Consider the following 19,352-nt stretch of genomic DNA (forward strand, 5'->3'; position numbering starts at 1 on the left):
TGTGTAAAGGTGAAACTGACAGCTACTATTTCTCTGACGGCATTGTATAGTCACACAAGCATTAGCATTATGTGCATTTTTACATATAGCAGTATGTACTTATTGTATAGTTAACATGAAAATTTCTGTCTACCCTTCATCAGCTCTGTACCAGTGTGAATCAATATTTCAGAAGTAAGCAAGACAATGTTTGGGAGTTTTTCTCATTGTTTTCAGATTTACAAAGCACAGATTTGGTTCCAAGCTCTTTATTTATCTGCAGAAATTCAGAAGTGCAAAGTACAAATGTGGCAATTATGTGCTTAATCACAAGTGAAAAGATGTGCCATGAAGTTAATTTAGAACACAGGTAGTTCCTCCAAAGATTTGTTGTCCCAGAGAAAAGTTGCTTATAGGTAGCTTTGAGAACATTTGCTGAACAATGGCCATTGTGTCTTCAGATGGCAATAACTTAACAATGGCATTATCTAAACATTGGCTCACATATACAAATTAGTGATGATTTTAACATTGGTGTAGGTTTCACAAAGGACCTCAGTAACCCTCTGACTTTCAGGTAATTTTGTTTACCTACCCATGAAATCACAGAGCTGCTAGCAAGCTTTATATCACTGCAATTCATGCAATTGTTGCATGTTAACTTTACAACAGAAATAATTTATAGCCAGTATACTGTTGTAACAGTCATAATCAGATTATTTAAAAGATAATTAGCCTACCAAAGCAACTACACCTGGAGTTGTCAGACATACATTATCTGTTCTGCCTTGTAGAGCAGAACATTGGATGTAGCTGCTTGTAAAATGGAGGGGAATCAGCTAACAGGCCAGCTGATCTTAGAGATTTAGTCTCTGGTATTCGGGCGGCTGACAGTTTGGAGCTCTGCTTTCATATTTTTGCTGCATTTTCCAAAGTTTTCCGCCCTGTCTATGAAATGATAAATACTAAACATACAGTCAGGGAAACCCAAATGCTTAAAGGATACTCAACAAATGAGAATTCATTCATTATATACTCAACCCCATGCTGATGAAAAGTCAGTTGTCAACGTGTCATAGTCCACAAAACATTTCTGTAACTTCAGAGTAAAACAGTGTTGCAGCATTCCCCATAGACAACTAAAGCAACTGGGGAGACATTCTCAAATGTAAAAAAACAAAACAAAACCTGACCCTGGCCCCATACAGCCCACCCAGTAATACAAGTTTCCAGAAGCCTCAATAGAAGAGGGTGCATGAGTTTGACCACATGCCGAAGGTGTAAACAGCATCTTTGAAAACTAATTCAGGATCTAGAGACTTGGTTTATTCTGGACAAGCTTTATGGTGTCATTTTATCGGGGGGTTTTGGCCCTTTTTATTTTATTTATTTATTTATTTTACCTTTTAAAACAAGTCCCCAGCTACTGCACTTTTTTAGGAGAATGTTGCATGTCTGTTTTGTTGTGAAGCTCCGGAAATGTTTTGCAGAAACCTAATCTCATTTTCCATTGGTATGACAATGACTTTTCATTTCTGGGTGAATTTATCACTTATTCTAACCATTTTTATGATTAGGGTTACACGTATGTTTAACAGTGTAGGGTTTGCCTAATCTGCATCACAGTAGGTTGGTTTGGGGTGTCCAATAAGGATGTCCATCAATGGCTAAGACAACAGTTCAGTTCTTTAGTACATCAGATCATAGCCTTCATATAACTGTAAGGTAAATCACTGTATGAATCTGATTTGGATATGATGATTTAAAAAAATAGAATTTTGTTAAATCCAAGTCAGCGCTTGTAACACACACACACACACACACACACACACACACACACACACACAAATGCTTCACCCTTACAACTGGCCTGAAGGAGTAAAGCATGGATGAAGGGATGAAAGGTGAAGAGCAAGTCACCCGTGGTAGAGAGATGTAGACAAAGACAAGAGGCAAGAGAGAGTAAGCCATGTTATTGCTGCGGCTATCAGAGTGAAAGCAGCAGACTTACAGCAGTTCCGATAGATGTTTAGTCCTTCAGGCACAATAAAAACTCAGGCTTTCTGCTGCGATCTCTTCATCTTCAGCTGGGCTTTTTACCTTCAGAATATTCTTCTGTTGTTTCTCAGTCTTGAGCTGACGCATGGTCTTTCTTTTTTGTTTCTGTCTTCGCTCTACTTTGCGTCTTTCGTTTATAAACCTGTCACTGTCTGCCATTGGCCTGTCTGTTCTCCTTCTCTCTACATCCATTTACAATCAAAAAGCTCTCTTCATACACAAGGCAGAAGGAAACTTTATTCGGTTAAAAGTTAGACCAACTAAAGTAAACATGGCAAGTACAAAACACCATGTCTGTAATAGAGATGTAGAATTACATGTGGTTCTCTGGCACAGAGTAGCACTGTACATGCATGCATCCGCTCATTGCATTGATTAATTTCACTCCACTAAAAACATAGACAGCTGTCAAACTGCTCAGGGTAGTAGTAGATTTATAATGTGTATGATCAATTGGGATCAAATAAACATACAGTACAGGTCAGTGTTTAAAGCCCCAGTCTAGCCAGTGTTACTTCCTTTATAATGGTTAACATTCTTTTTTAAACAGACAACGGAGGTGTGGATATGGTCCATTGCAATGGCAACCAGAATGCCATTCTAGCAAGCTTAACATCATCAGCATGGACAGGGAAAGCATGGATACTAGTATTGAGAGCATTAGCATGGATATTAGCATCAAAAGCCATACTACGGATATTAGCATGAACAGCGATACAGGTCACTGTAACATAAGGAGCCCTATTTAGGTGGTCTATAGCAGATGGTCAAAAGTGCAAAGCATGAGGGCATTTAAGGTTTGTCCAAGTCCATTTTGCTTGTTAAATGGTTAAACGCAACACATGGCACAACAAGGTTGTATTTAAACTATGAATTAGTCATGGGTATGCTTTGGGCAGAACACAAATTAAACCAATCAGAGTGTTGTCCCTTAAAGAGCCAGGCGCACCACTTTCTGACAAATAATAACTAGTGGTACTCCTCTTTGGTGAGGGAATGGGATATGATCATTGGCTGCTGGACCCTCTGCCCTACCATTTTACAATCATCTGTCCCGTCAACAACTCTGTTTGACTGCATATGAAAAAATCATTGATATTCAAGAAAGAGAAGTGCAATTGATGAGCAGCCTCTCATATGATAAAATCAGAGCATGTGCACGGTTTGAACAAGCCTATGTAGGGGGAATTTACTGTCTGAGTAATATCTCCTTTGACTGGCATACTTTCAAATCTCTACCCAAAAAGTCCAAAGTGTTTATGAAGTTAAACACTGGTGTCCCAGCCAGTGCAGCATGTGAGCAGCTTTTTAGTGTTGGTAAAGATGTTTTTAGTGCCAAACGAACCAGCTGTCTGATAAAAACTTTGAGAGACTGCTCATGTGTCGTGTCAACAAGCGATTCTGCCCTGACATCTAGTTCTAGTGCCTAAGTGTTAGTGCCTCTGAAGTTCCTGTTATGTTGACCAGAATGTCAGGTTTTGTTCTTTAAAAATAAAGCTTGAGTTGAGAGGCATATTTCTGCTGGCATGTGAATTTCTTGTAGGCTTTTACATTTTGTTTCATATACACCATATGTAGATTTATTTAACACTGAGTCAAATGAGTATAATAAGTATAATAAAGCTACTTGTTTTAGTAGTAGTTTTACAAACTACATTTCTCCAGGGGTAGAAATGTAGTTTGTTCAAACTATTGCCAGGCTGAACTACATGTAGTTTTTCAAGCTACACTTGCAAAGTAGCTTCCCCAGCACTGACCTTAACAATATACTGTATTGTACTGTAAATAGTGGTGTAGAGATATGGTATGCCAACCTCTCTGTTACTGAAGCATGTTATGTAACTGTCATTCAGAGGATGATTATTACATGTTTTTTTTCGTTTGTCCATCTGCAGCTCCAGTCGGACCAGGATCATGGCAATGGCTTAGTCAAGTACGTTCTGTCGGGTGAGGGGGCCGGCACCATCTTTGTCATTGATGAGAATAATGGTGACCTGCACGCCACTCGTCGCCTGGATCGTGAAGAGAAGGCTTTTTATATCCTAAAAGCCACAGTGGTTAATAAAAGGACGGGACATAAGCTGGAGCCTGAGACCGAGTTCAAGGTCAAACTCCATGACATCAATGATAATGAGCCTCAGTTCAGCAAAGAAGTTTATACCGGCAGTGTACCAGAGAGGTCTGACATTGGTAAGGACAGCTCTCATGAGACTCTGATGTTACAGGAAGAGAGTTAGGATGGTTTTCATTGTTCTCTCTGTATAATTTCATCCAACCTTGACTGTTCTAACCATTATTTTGTTTTTGTTTTTGTTTTTTTATCATTAAAGGGCAACTCCACCAATTTTACACATTCAAGTGTGTTCACATATGTTGGGAAATACTACCACATATGTGAAAAAAGTAGTATTAAGTCTTTGTGTGCCCAGAGGAAGCCAAATGAAACCTGATAACTTGCGTGTAGTGATGTCACTCAGTGGCTAAATTGCATTTTGGGTAATTTAGGCACCAGAGTTTGAGAAGCAGTTTACTGGATTAGAATTGCGTCCCTATAACACTATTGGACTCATTAGAAACAGTTTGATAATAATTGATCAAATGTAACCAGAGTTATTACCCATTTTTTCCTCTTTTCCAAAAAATCTGGGGCCTACATTGCCCACAATGTAATTTAGTGACATCACTGCAGTGGTATCACTGCAGGCAAATTATCAGATTACATGCAGATTACACTGGAGTCAAAAAAAGTATGTGTGCATCTTCATGTGTGTCACTTACTCTGAACTAGTGTATTATATACATGTTATTCCTGTCATATGAGCTGTCTGCTGCTTGCTGTAGCGATAAAAGGGTGGGCTACACTAAGGACCTTATAATTATACACATGGACACAACAAGGGAGATGTTTTTCAATGACAGATGCTCAGTGGCACATTAAGCCAAATGACTCAAGTGTCTTCCATGTAGCTTTCACATTGTGGGGCCATAGAGCATGAGCATTAGAGACTTTTGCTAAACAAATCGGATAACTTACAATTTAGCACCCAGCTATTTTGAATGGAGACAAAATAATTTAATTGTGCGGCTTTGCAAATTTTATTGGACCAATTTGCTCAAATTCTACCATGAAGCAAGTCATTTCCTGGAGGTTGTGACACTCTAAATAAATCTAAATCTACTGTTTTGGAATAGTGTTCTTTCAATAAGTTACTAGTTACAAAGTATTTTTGGTCCTAGTGCATCACATGATTATGTAATTACATGGTTTGGCAACTACAAAATTGGCTTCAAAGCCTGGCACTTGTCCTTGGTGGACCTGGGCTGCACTTCATAACTGTAGAAGCAGAGAACTGGAATCCTGATGATGGCAGTAAAATCCTGATGACAGGACTGGCTCAACAATGGCAAAGTGGTGCTGTCTGTATGGCTGGTTGTCCCACAGAAAGTGGATGTATGTAGTCTTACGGAATGTAAATATGACTTTGGCTGATATTTAACTATAACAGCTCTTCTGTGAACTAAGCTAGATAAACTAACAAGGTGTAACGTTAATTTACTATTTGTACTTGCATAAGCCTTTAAATGAGACATACACAGTCTGAGGTATAGGTTTACACCCTGCTCAAAGGCAGTGTGGATATTGCTGTTATTCAGCTGTGGCAGAGTGTGGTATACCCAGATTAATTTGAGATATAACTTTAAGCAGTGGTGCAAATATACAGCATATAACTACTTATTTTTAGTCGGTATTGTGTAGACCCACATCTAAATCCCATCTGTTGTGCATCTTTGCTACATTGTTTGAGGGAACTATAGGTAACTGTAAAACTGTTCAAATACACCAAATTGTATTTTTAAGGGTTATTGTTCTTCAGATGATGGGGCGAAACTAGCTAATATGTGCCATAGCCACAGAGAGCGGAAATGTCACATCACGTAATGGGCTGATGGAATGTGAATACTGTAGAGTGCAGAATGAGGCTACATTGTAAAAACAGATAAAATCCATTGTATTTAGCACAATGTGCATGGTTTTAGTAGTTAGTAAACCTATAGAAAATAATACATTTCGATGTATTAGAATGAATAACTTTTTGGGATAAATTGGGATACTGTGATTTTGATACAATACTGTGATTGTTGCCATTTATTATGGTCAAGTTCTTATAGTTATTATAGTAACTGATAAAAAAGAAACTACTATTTGAATGACTTTAAGTAGGAACTTTTAAGGTCATCATATCCATGTTATCCATCAATATTCATTTTCCTAAGCTGCAGACACAGTTGCACAGCACAGTCTTCATGCTGCTGTTTAGATTGTTATTGTTATAGCCTAGTTACTGATCTCGGTGTGGATGGCCCTGTACAGTTGCTTGTCCGCACATTATAGATTAAAAAGATGGGTAATAACATGGCCACTATCGATCAAACTGTCTTCGGAAAAATTGTGGCTTTAAAAATAAATTGGCCATAACTCATGACCCATTAGTCCAAACATCATGAACTTGGTAGATATCTTCAAGCTAAGGTTGGAATTAGCTATACAAAAGAAAGTCTAGAACAACAACAAAAAAAACACATAGGGGGTTGCCAAAAAAATAACTAAATCATGGATCTTCATATCTTTCGTATACATAATCTGGAGTGATTCGTAACCAAAGTCTCAAGTGCTATTTGGGTGTTGTAAGAGGGAGTGATTTTTCTTGTTAAATTTGAAGAGTGCTTTCACCTGCTTAACCTTGCATTTGTCTTAACATTCTGTATATGCCCCTTGTCCTCCTGGTCAAAAATGACCCCCCCTCACTAAAGATCTAAAATAAAGCAATTTCATTTTATTTTAAATGCCATCATTATCATTATCATTACCATCATCATCATCACTACTTAAGGCATTGCAAAGGTAGTAAACAATATTTTAGTTTTTTTTATCAAGAGCCCAAGTAGGTATCACAAATACACAGAAAGTGGTTTTGAATGCAATTTACTGAAGGCGCTTCCAATAATAGTCAAATGTAAACTACATAAACCAACAAGGCAATCTGAGAGTGTGACCACGACCACTTTTTTTCTCTGCTTTTAAAGACAGTTTGGGTCATTTCTGACCCGAAGACAGCGGGAGGGTTAAAAACAAACAAATGTGGCTACACAGACACAAAAATTTAAACATCTTCAGGCTGACTTGGTAATGCTATCATAACAATTGAAACAAAATTTTGACCAGGTAATGGAAATGGTGTGCAAATGCTTCCACGCATATCAGCCACAAGGTGCAGCTATAATTAACTTAATAAAATTGGATAACTGAAACATTTCCCAAAGAAACACAGTAAGTCCACTGACTTGAAAATTGAAACATAGGTCCAAGGGATACTACTCTATAAAAAAAATTGTGTTGGAGCATATAGGTCTGCCATATTGGATTTGTATTAACTAGCATACGGTCAAAAACACTGTGCCATCTTATCTTTCAATTTTGACTCAATCCACATTAAATTTGGTTTATAGCATTGTGGAACAGAGATGCACAATTGTATTACAAATGAGAGGGATCAGTCAAAAAAAGTTTCCCCTAACTGATCCCCCTGTGATATCCCCAGACAACTCATGGGAATTACTTTTCTGACATATGTAGTAGTTCTCCCAAGACCTGTATACTCACTATAATGTGTAAAATTAGTGGAATTGCCCTTTAAAGCATTATAGGGATAACAGAGATCTAGTGATATTTGTCCGTAATCATCATGTTAATGTTTATCTCAGGTACATCAGTGATCCAGGTGACAGCTACAGATGCTGATGACAGCATGTATGGGAATAGTGCCAAATTGATCTACAGCATCAGCCAAGGACACCCATACTTCTCTGTGGACCCAAACACAGGTATGTTTGACATCCTTCGAGTGATGATGACACACGCATATACAAAAGGTGAAAACCTGGTGGCTGGTAGTTATCAAATAATGAGGGGAGTAAACACAATACAAAGACTTTACAAGGGTTAAAGCAGACTGGCATTGTGTTGTGTGTTGCTTTAATCTAGTCTTGTATTAACAAATGCCACAGACCTGTTTTTGCACTGGGCACACAGCAATGGAACTGAAATCAGCTTTACAATCCGAATCTGTAAAATAGCAAATTAACATATTCCAGAATTTTAGACTGCTATCTGAAAGGCCCTACTTGTAAGAAAAACATTTTTTTGAGTCTCATTCCCAACTTGGCGTGTTTCGTCAGGCAGGACTAGTATGCCCTTCCTTGTTTTAGCTCTAATTGTAGCTAATACGGTTGTTATTATCAACATGAAAAGATCGAAAGAACATGCGATGAAAAGTAAATACATGCTTTGTGCACCTTTGCCCTGCACAGTAATGTTCTCACTACACTGAAAAAAGAGGCTTGTGGTAAAATGTGCTATGACAGATTAAAACCACAGCTCAGCCCTTGCTTTATCTTACTGCATGTACTTTCTAAAGTTGGCCATCCATTTAGATCATCAGTGCAGTAATCTCCCACTCTCTGCTCATCTGTTTGTCTCTAACATTTAGAGAAGTCAGGGCCATGGTCAGATTACTGGATTATTAATTAATTATGGATTAAGCAGCAATGATAGTCCGCATTCTCTGGTTGTTGACAGGAAGTGAGATGCTTTTAATGTGAAGTAGCAGCAGTAGTAGTAGGTATTTTAGTGTCTTCTGTTTTTCATGAATATGAAGTTACTGCTAACTCTGCTATGAGCTAACAGCACACAGCGAGGTTGATATCAATGACTATTGCTGAAGTCTACATAGATACTGTTCAACTGTAAAAAATGTAAATACATTTGATTACTATTGCAAAAAGAAATTCTGATCATAAACATGTATTATCAAACATGTGGTTTGATTTAATTAAAATCTTAAGTAATATACCGAACAAACATTAGGATGGGTAAAAAAAGCCCACTGAACCCCAGCCTCTGTCAAACTGTCTCATGTAATGACTGCAAATGTGATGAACTGTAGGTGGGACAAAAACAGGTATATAGGGTTAAATATTCTGGTAAAGGGGACGCTGTTGATGAACACAGACCAAGAGCAGAATTTAAACAAAGGCATGTGTTGTTTTTGTTCAGGTGTCATCCATACAGCCTTGGGTCCTGCTGACATGGACCGCGAGCAGAGGGAGCACTACCAGGTGGTTATCGAAGCTAAAGATATGGCCGGACAGAGAGGAGGACTCACTGGAACCACTACGGTTAACATTAGCCTCACTGATGTCAACGACAACCCTCCCCGCTTCACTCAGAGTAAGATCATAGCATTAAAGCAGGACAAATGATGAAACACTGAGTCACACGCTCACATTAATTAAACAGTTCACAAGCAGAAGAAGGAAGGATAGCAGTGTTGTGTTTCTTCATATTTTGGAGAAACACAACAATGTTACAATAAAAGATTGTAACATGTTGTTAACTTTGAAATGAACAAACAGACTAAATGTGGAAAGTCACAGAAAAACTAAAATGTCACTAAATTTATATCCACAAATCAGATGTCTCCAAAGTAATCTTATTACTTACTTATTCCTTATGTTAGTAGAGTTAAAATTGCTATCACAATGAAAAATGTCCCTCATTAATTTTAATGAATTCAGAACTATTCAGACTGACAGCAGCAGACGGTGTTTGAAGTTGTATTAGTTCAACCTGAAGTGGAATCAGCTGTAATTTTCAACCAAATCTTAGTCCTCAATAAAAGCTGGAGAGATAGGCTTTTTGGGGCTTCTGTGTATAGTCCTGCAATAAATGGATATTACCTTGATGCAGGTCTGCAAGGGTTAAGTTGTCCGCATCATCCTCTGTGTGAAAGTTTCAGATCCAGAGAGGGGGTCAGTTTCGCTGCGGCTCTGATGCGCTGGAGGTAGGATCAGAGCCGCAGCGGAGGCGAGCTGGCGTCCGTGTGAATGGAAAGGCGGCGGTGCAGAGCAAATGTGTGTCAGTGTGATGGTGTTCACAGTCTGACAGCTAAACAGATCCTTCACTCATCAAATAAAGAGAAATGTCCCACAAAGCAACATTACAGGAACATACAACAGTAATGTGGAAAGTTTTTTTGAAATCACTAAATGATCAGCGCTCCCGACCGAGACTTTAGCGAACTTTCCCCTAGTAAAACAGCATCCTCCCCACGAGTGAGAGAGTCAGACAGCATCCATAGTTTACTGATGTAGATTTTGTAATTTAGGGCAAAAAACGTGTCTTTGTCACTTTCCAGGATGTGTGGTGGGTCAGGTTTTCAACCACAACACTTTAAAAACAAATCCATATGATTATAAGCAGTTGGCCAGTACATGTTTAGATTCACAGGTGGATACTGGAGCAGACATGTTGGCAAAAAAAACAAAAAAAAAACAAATCTCAACGTCATCATATGTACCGTCTAGCATTTTTTGGTTGTGGCACCAACATGCTGTATGAATTGACTCACTGGTGCAGCTTTATGACGGAGCTGCTTGGTTCTGTGTGAACAAAAAAATGCAGCAAATTGGCGAAACTGCACTGTGGGGTAATGCAGAATCTCTGTGTGAAAAGGGCCATTGGGTGGTGGACACCACCACCTCCATTGTTTTCAATAGAATAACAATGGTTGGCATCAGCAAGAAGGAGGGAGAAAGCAGCCTCTCTCCCTCTTGAACAAGCACAATTGTTTGCCACTCCAATCAAGTTGTTGATGGTTCAGCTTTTTCAGCTGTGGACAACTACAGAAGCCCCACTGGCAAAAACAATACAGGGACAGATGTTAGTGTTGTTTGAGTTTTCTGATGTATATATCACATCAACAGCAGTGAAGGAACAAACCAATAAAGATAGTTGGTATTCAAGCAACATTTTCAAAAGTTTATTTTTATCCAATCTGTACCATCAATGTTTATTTAGGTAGCAAAATCTGCCATATTAAATGTGTTGTATAGCTAACCAATTCCTTTATTTTAAGCCACAAACTGCCCTGTTGAGCTGCATGATGAGATTATAGAATGTAATGTAGATAGCAGCCTGTTATGTATGGCGAAGACAGGGGATGCATCATATGGTTAAAAATTGCGATTTTTTTTTTACAGATATTGTGACACTATTCATGATCATTTTTGAAGCACAATTTCACTGAAAAGATTTTAAATCCTGATGACATTTGTTGGTGTCTATAGCAATCAAATGTGTTTTCTTACATCTGGATAACAACATTTGTGGGACAGGAAATATCTGCAGCACTACAGTACTTAATTATAATCCTGTTTGTCACACAGTTTACCTTTATCAAAAAATTAAAAGTTCTGCAATTTTGCTCTCGGCCAAATTGTGATTTTCGTAATGTTTCAAATAACTGTCAGAAAGTCAGAGGTAGCTGGAAGCCACTACTGCTAATTCAAGATACAAGCCCTCACTGTCTGACAGAATCTCACGTGTTAGGTTAGGGATTGTATGTGGCTTTCTTCCCTTATCCGTGTCCATCGATTAGACAGTTTGGAAAAGGGAGCCAAATGCAAAGGCACAGACCAGTTCATGTCACTCAAGACTCTACATGTGGACCCCAATCCTGCCAGGAGAGTAAACAACACTGAGAAGTGGCAGAGGGAGAGAGTAAAGATGTTGGAGAGTCCAAGAAACTGTGGAACATCCAAAGTAGGGGTCAGGCATCCAAGCCAAGATCAGAGTCCATGCCAGATGAAGACATCGTAGACAACTTGACAAATTTCAGTTGTTTCTCAACTGAAACACATCCAGTTGCCTACATACAGCACTTAGAATTACCATGACCTGGATGAATGGGAACCTTCATCAAAGATATTTCAGGATTCTTGTTTAAAATTAACCAGTGGTCAGTGGCAGAGGATCCAGAGGTCCCCTTGCAATAAAATGGTCAAAGAGCAGGGTTAGAGGATGCCCCAACATCTCAGTTGGTAAAGCATGTGCCCATGTGTAGATGCTGTGTCCTTGCCGCAGTGGCTCGGCTGGTTCGGTTATGGCCCTTTGCTACATGTCATTCCCTCTCTCTCTCTCATCCTGTTTCCTGTCACTCTTCAGCTGTCCTATCCAATAAACCCGTGAAAAGGTCAAAACAAAGACAAGAGCAGTGATCAGTAGCTAAGGCCAGTTTCATCCCTGTATGACAATTTAATAGAAAAAAAGTTAACCTGAAAGAAAATTTCAGTCATTATATATTTACCCCCATGCCTTTGGAAAGTTGAGTGAAGTTGTGTAGTCCATAAAACACTTCTGGATCTTCATAGCAAAACAGTTGTGCAGCATTCTCCAAAAAAGGACTTGTTTTTAAAATGTAAAAAACAAAACAAATGGCTCCATAGAGCTCACCTGTTTCAACTTGGGATCTCAGGGCTTCCAGAGACCAGACAAACTGTATGGAGAGGTGGTCATTTTGAAAACATGTCCCCAGCTACTTCACTTGTTTAGAATACTGCAGCACTGTTTTGCTGTGAAGCTTCATCAATGTTTTGTGGACTACAAAACTTCACCTGAATTTCCATCAGCATGGGGCAAGTAGATTAAGTGTACTTGGATGAATATCACATCAGAGGCAAGCGAAAGTTGCCACTTACTGCAAGTTTTGTAACTGCTGGCAAGTTACTAAGAGGGGTGTAGACCGAAGAATAGAAACAGGAATCAGTTGGGCTGCCAACAGAGAAACAGAGTTGGATTAGACTTTGGCCGACCCAGGGGAGACATCAGCCAGGACCGCCCATCACTGGAACTGGAGAGGTGTTAGCCAGGACCCCCGTCACTGAGAACCAGAGGGGCATCAGCTGGGTGGTGAAGGCTCTGCGGAACTGGGCAGTGACGACGAGCAGCTCGGCAGCGGCGACAACGAGCCGCTCGGAAGCGGCGACGACGAGCACCTCGGCAGCAGCGACGACGAGCAGCGACGACGAGCAGCTCATTTGAATGAAGTGAAAGTTGCCACTAAACGCAAGCTTCATCTTGGCTGGTTTGGCTTGGCAGCAGTGAAGACAAACAGCAATGACGATGGGCAGCTGGGCAGCAGGTCAGCAGGCTGGTGGCTAGTCGATGAGAATCAGCCGAGACAATCCTGGGTGCTTAAAAAGTCTTTAGTCCATGTAGGTAGCCAAGGTTTGGATGACACCTCCCTGCATGCCATATTGCTTCCTGTCCATACTCCTTCGACTGAGCTAGGCCACTTGTGCATTTAAACAACCTTTGATGCACAGAAGGGCATATGACAGTTCATAGAGTTTAAACAAACCATATGCTGGGTCGTGGGTCCATGACTGGCCAGTTCATTCTGTCAAAGCTGGTAAGTCAGATACATGGGTGTTGGACACAAAAGCAAAAGAATGGCAAGGCAGCAGGATAGCTTAAGTGATATTTAATGCCAGCATACATTTCCAAAAAAGTCAGGATTACAGAAACACATAGGGAATCAAAGAAATTAACTGGCAATGAGTGTCTTTGAGTCTGGGGTTTATATACTGGGCTAGTATGGAGCTGCAGCTGTGAGACCAGGTGAGTGGAGTCGGTTTGATTAGGTAGGAGTGACTGGTTGACTGGGCAGGCAGATGTGAGCATGTGACTATAAAATGCAGAACTGTGACAGACGTATCTGCTTATAATGACTGTTACCAATCAGTAAATCTTTGTGCTCAGCTGAAATGTCACTGTAGCAGCAGCTTTAGTCAAGATTCTACCAAACTATGACTCATCCTGTTCTTCAGAGCAGGAGCCCTGTTCACTCGGAGCATGTTGAACTTTTTAAAATTCCAGCCCTTTCTGCCGGAGGAATGAAACACTTCTGTGGAAAATTATTTCACCAGCTGTGTGGGTCGGGCGGAATGAGTCCAAGTGACGTTAATTCTTCTGAAAAGCCTTCTTAATTAAACATATTAACCTGTAATCACAATGTTGTACCAAGAGGCACAAACTCTCAAGACTCCTGCTGTAGTGCTTTAGAAGGGGGCAGGCTATGGATTGAACAACAGCTATTAATGATTAGAGGTACCTCACGATATGATGAGCAATTCATGGCCCAAGATACAGATTTGATCACCATACAGCGATGTATTGCACGACTTTCATAAGTATGTCACGATATTTTTCTAACTGAAGAAAACAAAATGCCTGTAAAAAAAAAAAAAAAAAAAAAGAGGGTTTAGTGTAAGTTTCACAGAATTTGACACATACTTAGATGAAGTGCATAAAGTCTTAGCATGGTGCCTCTTCTAAGAAACACACTGGCTAACTCGTCATTGTCTACATAAGCCATCACAAAAACTGGCAAAAGTCCAAACCATTAGAAAACAGAACAGTTCTGGAAGAATTCACAGGACCATTGAACTAATATGAAATCATGTTAGTGTAAAACTTTTCACTGCTGCTGGTTGAGTTATGTTAGCATTAGCTGCTTTCTCAACAAGGAGATCAGGGTGGTGGCGTTGCATGTTTGAGCAAGAATCAAATCCGAAATCAGGGAAAATGAGCAGCATCAGCAAACAATATCAAAGTTTTCGTGATATTTTGTTCAGGTAAATATTGCTAACATTATTTGTCTGTAGAGTAAATTTACATATAGCAGCAAACTCACCCACTTTGCGGCGGCAAGGCTTCTTATAGCCAACAACTTGTAGCAAAAAAAATTAATAGGAAAAAGGCGCTATTCAAAACACTCCTGATTTTAAAAAATCAATTATCAATCAAAATTTGAGTTAAATTAAATAAAGTAAAGCCGACAGTGTGTAGCAGGCTGTGTTCTGACCCAGTTGCAGCATGCAAGATACCAGGAATAGTTGGTTACGGTATCTAATGACAAAACTCAGCAGGAACAGCGCAAAACAAGTAATAATACAGAAAAGTCTCCTCAAGAAGTCTCTGGTGGACCAACTCATATGGCAGGCTAAATCAGGCTGGAAAGCCAGCGAGTCAGCAGTGAAATTCAGCCCAAACACACATACTGTTCAGTACAACCTCAGGCTACAGTACCAGGCAGGAGTAGGCAGTCAAGGTGGTCTTGAAGGCAGAAGATCAGAAAGCCAACAGGTGGATCACATGGTGCTTACGCAATTGCAAATGTTGCAACACAGTGAGAGTCTCACGCAAACTGACTGGAACACACACTCTGTAGCGTTGTGGTGGAAAGGTTATGCCACGTAGCCACAGGCAAAACAGTTACCAAGGATGCAGCAGAAAATCTCAAAGCCGGAGACAGAAGGTGGGTGCGGTTACCAGGTCGGCAACAGGAAAACGGTCTGAGGAAAATCTTGCATAAGTGACAAAACAATCTGGCACAGAGTGTCTGTGAAGCTGGGGTTAGAGATACTGAGTTGATTAGTGAATAGTAGCAGCTGTGAGAGCAGGTGAGTGGAGCTGGCTGATTAGGTGAGAATGGCTGGTGGCAGAGCAAGCAGAAATGAGCAGGTGACTAGTGATGCCAAACTGTGACATGCTGTTAAGCAAAGTAATCCTACTTCTGCTCTAAAACGGAAGTAAGAACACAATTTTATGGAACATGGAAGTGCCCTTAGTCTGGCACTGATTCCCATGGCAACAGAACCAACCGCTGTGGCCCGTGCTAATAATGAAATAACAGATATCCAGAACAATTTTTGAAATCAAAAATAGTGTTCAGAGGGAGAGCAGATTAGCCTGTTTAATGTTGCCATCTTATGTTCATGGTTTGAACTTTGCTGGAAATTGATGGGAGGGCAGGTGTGGTTATTAGAAATTAATCATTGTTGATGGTCTGCATGTCAAAGTGTCCTTGGGCAAGATATTAGGGGGGGGGCCCTCATGCTATGTGGGGTTGGGGTGAAGTCTAAACAGGTCACATGGGAGAATTTGGGTTAGATTGAAAACAAGGCGTGCTGCAGCGCTCGTGATACGCTGCACAGGTTTTGGCGCAGAGCGAGAGCGAGGTAGGAGATGACCAGCTGTTGTGCAGGATAGTCCATTGTCGAGGATTATACCCAGGTTCCTTGCAGTCGATGAAAGCAATACCGTCCATGTGAGGGCAGTCTTTCCCAGGGATGAAGAGGAGTTCAGTTTTATGAAGGTTGAGCTTGAGGAGGTGTGCCAGACATTCTGATATGCGCATTGTGACGTGGGTGTTGCAGGAGGATGGTGGTATAATTCTGCACAGACCATCATTAAGAGGGGCATGTAACCAACACTACCATGGAGATTATTTTGGTTTTTGTTGGTTTGGTTACTCCAAATAAGCCGGCCCTTGCCGTGAAACATTTCAGCAGAACTACCTTTTTGTGACAGCATGTCCTTCGCATTATGCAGTGTAACAAGAGCACTGTATTTTCGAACAGAAGTTGATGTTGAGTTATTTAATTATTTAGTTTAATTATTATTTATTTATTTTATATGTCATTGTGATTAAAGACAACATCAGGGCAAAGCAGACAACCACCCCATGGCCCCAGACCCTCGGGTGTTTCAAAAGTTTACTGTGTGGAAGTTACTTTGGGGTAATCCGATGAATTGAAAATCTGTTTCCCTGCTAATGCTTAATATACCTTTAAGTGACAGCAAACTTTTGTTTTATCTTTGAAGGTTGTTTGGGTTCTTTGCAGTTCTAAATTAATGCACTGTTAACAAAATTATCAATTAGAATTAGAGCTGAACGTTATTTGAAAGTAATTGAAATTGCAAAATGATTGCTTTCTGCAATGCATTGGACTACTATGATGTGTAAAAAGTACAGGAATCTTACCCAGATAACTTGAATAGCTCAATAGAGGATCTGCAAGTTATCTCACAGTAGGTGGAAGTAACCAGTGTTGGGTCTCATTACTCAAAAAAGTAATATATTACACATTACACATTACTCTCAAAAGTAGTAATGCCTTACATTACATGATTACTCCCTGAAGAAAGTAATTAGTTACATTACTCGTTACATTCAGGTTTCTCCATGGTTCCTTAGCAACAAGCTTTGTGTGTGCGTGCTGTCTCTGTAGGTGCTTCGTTAAGTTTGAGGTAGTGTTAGCAGCGGTGGAGAGAAGTTTCCAACATGGGCAAAGTGTGCACATTACAGTCAAGTTATTTTCCTTACGTTCAACAAATTCAAAGTAATGTTTGTATGTCCAACCGTCAAAAGTGGCTTTACGCAGCGGGGGGTCTTCAGGCAAGTTGCATGCAGCAGCATGTTCTGCTCGTGTTGTTGACGCTGCCATTGTTATCCCATCTCCCCTTGCGGGTGGCGACTAACCAATCGGTGATGGTGAAAGATACCTTGTGCCAAACCCCAACCAATCACTGTTTGACGGCCCCCCGGCCCCAACCCCTCCCCCCAGCCCATTGTGTGTGATGTATGCAACTAGCAATTTAACGTAAGCAACGAGCTTGGCGAATTGTAATGTGATTACTCCATTCAGAACAGTAATTCCTTACACTACTAGTTACTGAAAAAAGTTATGTGATTACAGTTACACCCAACACTGGAAGTAACCGTGGTTAATACCATTGCTAGTATCTATCAAATGCTTGAATGCTGTAAAAACACAAAGAAAGTTCATTTGCTTTACTTGACATTGTATATCTTGCAATGTAACTATTGCACATGTGAACATTGCGATGTCAATGCTGAAATAATATACATATTATGCAGCCCCATTACTTTAATAAAACATGCAACTTGTTGGTAATCATACCTTACCTAACTGACATAGCAAACATGGGGCAGGTTATAGTTCCAGATGGAGTTCTGAAGAGAGAGAGAGCAAAATAACAGAAGGTCACATGACCTACATTTCAGTTTCGCCCTGAGGCCCCACAGAGGGATAATCCTGCCCTGCTGTGGGCGTCATATATTAGCAATGGAGGAAGTAATTAAAGACAGTGAGGAAATAATGTTTTTTTCTAATTTTAGCTCAATCAAATTCTAGTTTATGATGTTGGAAAAGGCAGTTGAGAAAACAGTCTAACCATGGGGCCATTTAATCATTTTAAACAATCTTCATGATGAGAGGGAGATTTCAAGTATAAATGGAATTGCAGGTCTTCAAATTTACATCGTATACTGAACACTTCTCATCAATGTTCAATTCAAAGGTTCAAAGTAAGACTGGGCAATACAGCCTAAAAAGGATATTGTTATATCTTTAGGCTATATCATAATACACAATATATCTTGATATTTTGAAATCTTCTCAAAAGCCCTTTATGAATACCTAAACTATAAATTAGATATTACAATATTTCTGGCAAAATCCCTCCATTTTAAGATTGCAACAGTATTGTATGGATGACTATTCTTACTTTGCCAAAATATGAGCGCAATGAGATTTCTGTGAAGGAATCATGAGTAATGTGGATATGATAACTAAGTGGGTAAAGGCAGGTATTAGAACAAGTTAAATAGTTTGGTAAGTTCAGAAAATTCAATTACTTTACCGTGCAACCTAATGCAGCCTTTAAAACCAGAAAAGACAACACTTAAATCATATCAGCAATGATATTCAAAATCTTAGACCATATTGAGTCTAATATCATGTTAACCATATAATATCGATATATTTGGCCAGCCATAGTCCAAAGTTAATTATGATGAAGATTTTGTGATAAGAACTAAAGCTTCAATAGCACTAGCTGGATTTTCACTACTGCTGTTTCTGAGATCATGATGACTTAACCTCAGTTTTTTAATCCCACATAGAAGTACTTGAAAAAGAAAATAGTTACTAATAATATGTTGAATTGCTCTTAGCTGTGTAGACAAAATAGTATTTCCTTTGCTATTACAGTGACCCAGCAGCTCAGCAGTTACATCCATTAGAACTAGTTTGTGTGGTGGATCTCAGAAATTTTTAGTGCTAATCTTACTTTAGTACTGTAGATGAATTGTAACAGTTGTTTTTCAAACTTAGCAACAGCTGGTGCAGATGTGGCAGCTGTTCATCAAGAGACTGTGCTGGCACATGGTAGCATTTGTGTGTGTGTCCATAAGCGGTGTTGGCCTGTAGCAGTGTAACAGAAGCAAGTAAATTGCTGCTCTGTTGGCCTCAATCACATCACTCATTCTCTCATCTAATCCTCATGAATTGACATGAAGGCTTCCCCTTCATTTTTGAGCTCTCTGGCCTTCTGTATTCACCTCTTTAGCTTCTAATTGTTTTTCCCTCGTCCTCTCCATCTCTGCTTCATTCAGTCATAGTGTGTGTATCAGAGTGTCAGTTTCTTCCTCCTCCTCTTGACCCAGCATTAACACCATTCAGCCAGTTTCCCTCTGAAGTGCAGGGTGCAAAGCAAGATCACCCTAGGATCTGCTGAACAGCTTGCATGTGGCATCATCACCACACTT

The 19,352-nt window shown here is 39.8% G+C and overlaps 1 protein-coding gene across 1 annotated transcript in view; it reads left to right on the forward strand.

Moving 5' to 3' along the window:
• Window positions 1-19,352, forward strand: part of LOC115573243 (cadherin-6-like) — an 87,204-nt gene that overhangs the window by 34,853 nt on the left and 32,999 nt on the right. The window contains exons 3-5 of the mRNA XM_030403943.1: window positions 3,933-4,227; window positions 7,801-7,920; window positions 9,152-9,325. Of these exons, the coding sequence (XP_030259803.1) occupies window positions 3,933-4,227; window positions 7,801-7,920; window positions 9,152-9,325 (589 nt within the window). The remainder of the gene's footprint in view (window positions 1-3,932; window positions 4,228-7,800; window positions 7,921-9,151; window positions 9,326-19,352) is intronic.

This window comes from Sparus aurata, chromosome 21, assembly GCF_900880675.1.
Source record: "Sparus aurata chromosome 21, fSpaAur1.1, whole genome shotgun sequence".
Lineage (NCBI taxonomy): Eukaryota > Metazoa > Chordata > Actinopteri > Spariformes > Sparidae > Sparus > Sparus aurata.